This window comes from Trachymyrmex septentrionalis, unplaced genomic scaffold (assembly GCF_001594115.1).
Source record: "Trachymyrmex septentrionalis isolate Tsep2-gDNA-1 unplaced genomic scaffold, Tsep1.0 scaffold6, whole genome shotgun sequence".
Classification (NCBI taxonomy): domain Eukaryota; kingdom Metazoa; phylum Arthropoda; class Insecta; order Hymenoptera; family Formicidae; genus Trachymyrmex; species Trachymyrmex septentrionalis.
In genome coordinates, this window is record NW_017305778.1 from 76,941 (window position 1) to 84,288 (window position 7,348).

At 35.2% G+C, this 7,348-nt stretch overlaps 4 protein-coding genes across 6 annotated transcripts; 2 read left to right on the plus strand and 2 right to left on the minus strand.

Moving 5' to 3' along the window:
- Positions 1-2,048, plus strand: LOC108752272 (prostaglandin E synthase 3). The gene is made up of 3 exons (XM_018492974.1): positions 1-116; positions 1,279-1,648; positions 1,738-2,048. The coding sequence occupies exons 1-3, from the start codon at positions 100-102 to the stop codon at positions 1,861-1,863; spliced, it is 513 nt and encodes a 170-aa protein (XP_018348476.1). The 5' UTR covers positions 1-99; the 3' UTR covers positions 1,864-2,048.
- Positions 2,049-2,130: 82 nt separating this feature from the next.
- LOC108752274 (INO80 complex subunit C) lies at positions 2,131-4,422 on the minus strand. Of its 3 annotated transcripts, none has more exons than XM_018492977.1 (5): positions 4,399-4,422; positions 3,940-4,056; positions 3,157-3,350; positions 2,863-2,930; positions 2,131-2,729 (listed from the first exon to the last, which is right to left on the minus strand). In XM_018492977.1, the coding sequence occupies exons 3-5, from the start codon at positions 3,338-3,340 to the stop codon at positions 2,598-2,600; spliced, it is 384 nt and encodes a 127-aa protein (XP_018348479.1). In that variant the 5' UTR covers positions 3,341-3,350; positions 3,940-4,056; positions 4,399-4,422; the 3' UTR covers positions 2,131-2,597. The 3 variants fall into 3 exon arrangements, with proteins under 3 accessions (XP_018348479.1, XP_018348478.1, XP_018348480.1); XM_018492976.1 differs by having other exon boundaries at positions 3,157-3,353; positions 4,399-4,420; XM_018492978.1 differs by lacking the exons at positions 3,940-4,056; positions 4,399-4,422 and adding an exon at positions 3,587-3,644 and having other exon boundaries at positions 3,157-3,353.
- A 98-nt stretch (positions 4,423-4,520) lies between these two features.
- LOC108752271 (triosephosphate isomerase) lies at positions 4,521-6,396 on the plus strand. Its single transcript, XM_018492973.1, has 3 exons — positions 4,521-4,789; positions 5,174-5,427; positions 5,620-6,396. Exons 1-3 carry the CDS (start codon positions 4,681-4,683, stop codon positions 5,998-6,000), a joined length of 744 nt encoding a protein of 247 aa, XP_018348475.1. The 5' UTR covers positions 4,521-4,680; the 3' UTR covers positions 6,001-6,396.
- A 12-nt stretch (positions 6,397-6,408) lies between these two features.
- Positions 6,409-7,156, minus strand: LOC108752273 (39S ribosomal protein L20, mitochondrial). The gene is made up of 3 exons (XM_018492975.1): positions 6,984-7,156; positions 6,779-6,889; positions 6,409-6,670 (listed from the first exon to the last, which is right to left on the minus strand). The coding sequence occupies exons 1-3, from the start codon at positions 7,068-7,070 to the stop codon at positions 6,422-6,424; spliced, it is 447 nt and encodes a 148-aa protein (XP_018348477.1). The 5' UTR covers positions 7,071-7,156; the 3' UTR covers positions 6,409-6,421.
- Positions 7,157-7,348: the final 192 nt, after the last annotated feature.

Consider the following 7,348-nt stretch of genomic DNA (forward strand, 5'->3'; position numbering starts at 1 on the left):
AGCGGCCACGAGTGGCGCGCGGCGGTGTCAGCGTGAGTGAGTGCGCTACGTGCGCTGTGTATTTGTTTCATTCTCGTTGCAAGCGAAGCTGTCGAAAGCATGACGCAAGAAAGCCAGTAAGTATCCTAGGATTGACATAAATTGGCGTGGCGATTCGCTTCGGCAGGCTTGATGATGATCTCCGTAGCCGCGCGTCCGCGTATAGCCACGAATAACTGTCGCGGTTGTATGTAAATGCCGCCCCGTGCTTTCCGTAGCATCGCCATGTTGGTGAGACGGTTTTATTGATTCTCCAAGTTTCTCGACCGAGATACGACCTAACCGCATGGCGGCAATCTTTCTTTCGAACGAAAATGCGTAACGCGATTATTCGCTCGCGTTAATCTCCGTATTGACGTGTTCTTTTCGCTCTTTTTTTTTCCTCCGCCTCTTTCGTACGAATCGAAACAATGTCGCGCCGGACGACGGGCATCGATGACTCGCTTCTTCGACGTGCTCGTATTTTCGTTTTGCAATGATTAACGTGATAAGCGAATCTCTTCGCGTCACTGCGCCGCATGATATATGTCGCGCATATCAGCGCACTGTAACGACTCGAATAAATCACGATGCGTCGCGAAATAGCATCGAGCTTTTGTCCCTAACCTATAAAGGTACAACAGGTCCTTTATGTACATAGAATACACACTGCACACGTGGGAATTCGTTTATGTGGATTTTTCAGGATATTTAATACTCGAAATAGTAAATACGAGAGTGTTTCGAGTAATGTTACTTACTCTAAAAATTATGAGATATTTCATGTGCACTAGTATAATACTACTTGCTTATTGTAGAACTCTGGTTAAAATTGAGAACCAGAGGGATATCAAAAGAAAAAAAGACGAATTTTCGATCAAGTCTGAGAATGTCTCGACTTAAATTTCAATTCTTTAGATCAATTATAGATTCATATACACGGAAGCTTTTTTTTACTTCTTCAAAATGTGATATCAAAAAGTGATATCTTTTTTACATTAGATTCTTATTCAGTTAGAATAATTGAATATTTTTAATTTTTCGAGTTTTATCCTGATTGCATTCAGCAGAAAAAGCAACTTTGCAATTGTGTTCGGAGATTGTTTTATATAATTAGATTCAATGAAGAAGTACTTAAAGGCAAGATCAATCATATTAAAGAATATTTTCCTACAATTGTAAAGCTGCTTCTGCTGTATGCAACTTATATACATATATACATACATGCATAATATTTTTTGTTCCTTTTTCAACTTTTAGGATACCTCCTCCCCCAGTCATGTGGGCTCAAAGAAAAGATATCTTATATGTTACTATCTGCTTAGAAGATTGTAAAGATCCTGTTATTGAAATCGAACCAGAAAAGATATACTTCAAAGGAGAGGGAGGTACAGATAAAAAAATGCATGAAATTACAATTAATCTGTACAAAGAAATTGAGCCCAGCAAAACCATAAAAAATATGAAGGGTAGGACTTTTGAGTTGATTCTTGCTAAGAAAGAAGAGGGACCATATTGGCCACGATTAATTAAAGACAAAACAAAGGCTCACTGGTTAAAGAGCGATTTTAACAAATGGAAGGATGAGGACGATACCGACGAAGAAGGTAATCCGCCAGATTTAGAAGAGGTAAGAACGAATGTCCACGTGTATTTGTAGCCAAAAATTATCAAGATATTGTCGATAATTGATATATATACTTTTTTCTGATCTCGCAGATGATGCGACAGATGGGTGGTCTAAGCGGCTCGGGCGATAGCAAGCCAAATTTTGATGAGTTGGATGAATTAGGGGACAACGATGCTGATAGCGATGATGAAGATCTTCCTGATTTATATGACTAAAGCGATAAAAATAATCACATCGATCAAGTAATTAATTACATTAAAGACAAATGGCAACCTAAGGATAGTGCACGAACGGGCAATATTTCAGTAGGCCTTGCTGTTTGTATCTTCAATTGCAAATTTGTTAAAATGGCCGTGTTGCTAGTAGCAAACGGGGCGCGTAAACTGGACTGAAAAAAAAAGAAAATGTAAAGATTCAGTGCAACAGTCGATGAACAGTAATACAGCTCTCGAAGGTCCTCCGCAGGTCTCTCCCCTTTATTAACCTCTAGTTCATATACTAAGTTATAATGGACAAGCTTTTTTAATAATGTACTGTGTAAAGTAACACAAAGAAGATAAGAACAAAAAAGAAATGAAAACCAAAATTATCCATGGAATTATTCATTTTGGAAAATCCTGCAAAGTAAATTGGCATCACGTGAAAATGTTATAAATATGTTGTCTGAAAAAAAATATCGATACTTTATTTACTCTGTCTCTTTATCGATTGAATCGTTCCATCTAACACTCCATCCCTATCGATGTATCCCTGTTCTTCGTGAATGTGAATGAGAAGGAAACTCTAGGATGTTAAAAGCAACATATTGCGAAATGTATAGATGTTTATATATTTAAAATATAAATTGTAAACTCTTGTAACGATCACTGGATGATTGAATTGCATTGCCAGACGATATATAGATCAAGATGTAGTCACGACTGCTAAGCTATGTCGAGTATCAGATTATTTAACCAACGATACTAGACGCTCCACGTAAAGCCAAATATCCGGCTGTTATGTCCATCGGTAAACTGCGAACCGTTGCAAATTCTTCAGCGGTGGCATAATACAATTTAGTTTGTGGATCCGTGTATCGTGCCTATAAATGAAATGCAATTTGTTTATTTAAATTAGTTTACCGCGCTTTACGAGCTTACAGCATCGAGGAAAAGCTTGATTAAATGTTGACTAGTTAATAAATATTACAGCAATCGTTTCTCTGGATTACTCACCGGCAATCCAGAAATATCAGAGTATTTTTTTGCAGGTTTGAAGCTCGGCGGTGCGTTGATGGAACTGTCTAAAATTTAAACAGATTTATGCTGAAAACGATATGCTCCCTCTCTCTCTCTCTCTCTCTCTCTCTCTCTCTCTCTCTGTATTTAATACACGTCGCGAAACTATTTCGATCTTAATCACGTGCAGATTATATGAAAATGTCTCGTTACGGTTTAAATATTTTCCGACTAATATGTATAAATGCAACTATGAGAGAAAATAAAAATTTTGTCACACTCGATGCATACAATGTTTTATTGTCGTTGGCCATGGTAACGAACGTTCTTGAGCCAAGACTTGTTTCAACGATCGCCAAGTGCGTTTCTTTCCAGTGGTGCTGGTCTGTCGAAATTTTTGTTGAAACGAACGATTTTTAAATATGGGCTGCAGTTTCTTATTGGCCTCTCGATTATATATTTCCTCGCTTGCCATCTCTCGATGTCTTCTAAAACAGAAGATTTGTAAATATAATAAACGAGTATACAATTTTTCTCGAATTTTAGAAGATAGATCCAGAAAGATTTTTATCGACAGAGCTGACTCGGAGTAAAAGTTTATCATTGGAAAACAAATCTTTAATATTCATAATAAAAACAAAGAGCAGTGAGCCGAATTATCGGTAAATCTATTTTATATGATGAATTCTCATCACTATTAATATCAGAATTATCAGGGTACCTATTAAGGAGTACGTCGTTCGAATGAAATCCGATCGGAATTATCCGTTTTCCCCAGAAAACACAATAGAAATCTAGGGAATAATTGAATAATTCCGATTGGAATCCATTCCGAACGCTTGGAAATTATGGATCCATAATAGGTGCTCAGAGCTAGCTATTATAAGTTTCAAGCGAGAAGTACGTACATAAAAAGAAGTTGGCATTCTTTATCATTCGTTATGAAAATTTAACAGATTTTACAATGTCAATAAAACTTATATTAACGAACGCTGTATACGTGACTCGTAATGAGATATCGCTCCGACATTCTGTCGATCGTATATATCATAAATACCGTGAGTATATACTTACCTCCTAATAAGAAAATCTTGATTTATAAATTATCACTGTTCGCATGATACTGTCAACAGACTAGCGAGAGGTTAGGAATCTTGAATTAAACTTTAGATTATATACTTTATGGAGGTTCTACAATGAAGCCGGTAATAAAAAATCTTAGGGCCTTAAGCCTGTTTTACAATAGAACGTAAGAAATTGACCAATCACAATTGAATATGACAAAAATAATTGACTATGATTGGTTAATTTCTAATTAATTATCACTATTGTAGAACAGACTTTAAGTTTGCATAAGCGTAGTTGTAAATGGTTGTAAGAATTCACTATTTATAATCTAATATTCTTGTCATATTCGGCTGTAATTGGTGAATTTTTACAACTACAAGCATTTACAACTATGCTTACGCAATTATAGATTATGCCTGTTCTACAATATGGTCGTAAGCTGTAAGATATATCCACACAACTTACATAGCCGCATAAACATATGTATAAAGAGAATTATCCAGTCACATTTCTATCACAAAGATGTACATATGTAAAATATGATTGGGTGGAACCACCATGGGTGGGGTATGTTCACCTTGGTGTGCGCGCGAAGGTCAGAGTAGGTCAGAGTAGGTCAGATTAGATAGGGGTTCGAGTAGGTCAGAGAATCGAGTTCGAACTTCAATTTGCGTTCGACGAAAAAAAAGATTAGTTGCAGCTCGCACGTTGCATAAGCTGTCACGAGGTGCACACATAAGACAAACGATGGGACGCAAATTCTTCGTTGGCGGTAACTGGAAGATGAACGGCACAAAGAGCGAGATTGGCGACATCGTCGCGTTCCTGAAAACTGGTCCACTCGATCCTAATGTTGGTATGTGAATGCCAGTCACTCTGTACAAAATGTTTCTCGTATTGGAAAAATCAACACCTGTTATTTACAAAAAATGTATTCAAATTGCAATCGCAAATTATTATATTTATGAGCGCAGTAAAATTCAATCGAGCAAATAAAAAAAAAACTAAAAATATAGATAAATATAAAATAAAATAAAAAAGTAAAATGAATATTTAAAATTCCAAAATTTTGTCAAGTTACCTTCAGATATTTACATCCAAGAAACTAATAGCGATGTTCTATGATTACATAATGTATCATTTTGTTCTATTTCTTATTCAAGTTCTTTAGTCTTCAATTTTGGTACAATTATGGACTGTCTGTTTTTAATTGAAAAAATGACATTTTTGTAATTTATAGAGGTTGTAGTTGGCGTTCCAGCGATATATCTTACGTATGTAACTTCCATCGTTCCTGGCAATGTTAGTGTCAGTGCACAGAATACGTACAAAGTTGCTAAAGGAGCATTTACTGGTGAAATTAGTCCAGCTATGCTTCTGGATAATGGCATTCCCTGGGTAATTCTTGGCCACTCAGAGCGTCGAAACGTTTTCGATGAAACGAACGAATTAATTGCAGAGAAAGTTGCACATGCTTTAGAAACTGGATTGAAAGTAAATATAAAAATCAATTATATTTTATTAAATATATATACTATATATATATATATATATATATATATATATATATATATGCATGTTCAAAGAATAGACATAAATTATATGTAGAAAAATAATATACACATAATGCAACACGATTAATTATAATAAAAGCAAGAGAAAAAAAATATTTTTTGTCATTTCCAGGTGATTGCATGTATAGGTGAGAAATTGGAAGAGCGCGAAGCAGGAAAGACCGAAGAAGTAGTTTATAGGCAAACCAAGGCAATAGCGGATAAAATTAAATCTTGGGAAAACGTAGTTTTGGCTTATGAACCAGTATGGGCAATTGGTACAGGTAAAACTGCGACGCCGCAGCAAGCGCAAGAGGTTCATGAAAAATTACGAGAGTGGTTGTGCAAGAATGTCAACCCCGATGTTGCACAAACTTTACGAATTATCTACGGTGGTTCCGTGACAGCAGGCAATGCCAAAGACTTAGCAAAAGAAAAGGATATCGATGGATTTTTGGTTGGTGGCGCGTCACTCAAGCCCGATTTTGTACAAATCGTCAATGCTCGTTGTTGAATATACATGTTGTTGACGAAACAAATATATTTATGAGATTATATCAGATGAAATTTATTCTTATTCGGAGTACGTGCAAAAAATTGCCTATTCCGTTTGAACATATATAATTGTTCTGATAAAATGTAATGTCACAAAGGAGAGTTCTATTTTCATTTATCATGTTAAGCTCTTGCAAGGTAGCTAATAAAGATTACTCGATGTTGCATTGTTGTCGTGTACATGATTGATTCTTGTAATTTGATTAGATGTATTTATGGTGCCACAAATGACGTATCATAAAAAAAATTAATCGTGTATCTAGCGACTTTTGTAGTATCATTGACATACGATTATGATTAACATGAACTCGAAAATATCTCAAAAGTAACAAATAAATATATTAGAAGGAAAAAACTTATTATTTTATACTTATGAAAAATTATTTAATTAAACCCCTTACAATAACATTCTTTGGTACTTGAATATTCAGTTTAGTCTTAAAATGATCTTGCTTTGCTCTCGCACATGCGATGTCCGTGATGGCTTTGAAAGATCGAGGTTCCCAAATCGCTAAATCAGTCAGTGATTTTCGATTTAATAGAATATTACATCTTGTTAATCCTTCCCTGAGGATCGTCAAATTTATACCATGTTCACTCGTAGCAGCTCCTAATCTTTGCTCCCGCAACTGAAAGCAGAAGAGGAGCACAAAATTTTAGAAAAATGAATTCTATATGCATACACATATATAAATATACATACAATTTTTATTCTTAAGTGTTTTGATCAATTTTACCTCTTTCATATCCTCTTTTTTCAATTTTCTGCCCATAGTGCTGTATGTAAGAGCTCGATGTACGCCTCTGATAGCTATGCTGTAACAATTCCTTCTTCTACCAAAAAAATGCTAAAAACATTAAAAGTTTTCCCATATATTTTTTTGACAATATGTTTTGATGAAGAACATTTAGATCTAGTATCTATCGTGACAAATCATTTACCGCGGCAAGTTTGAATATTTTCCGTTTTCGCCAAAATTCATCAGGTCCACGAGCTCTCGTTAAAAGATTCAACGACAAAAAAACCATCTTTTTATTGCAAATTAATTAAAACTTGTAATTTCTTTCTCTTATAACCTGAAATATATATCACACTTGATCGTATTTGAAGAGACTAGAGGTCTCCATCAGTCTTTATACTTCCTTCTGTCGACCCTTATGGTTTATCCACACTAACTTGCATATAGCACATATACGTATGCATAAAGAAAATTATCCAATCACATTTTACGTGCGCCTTCATAGGAGAAATGTGAGAAATTGGATAATTTTTTTTATGCATACGTTTATGCGGCTATGCAAGTTGT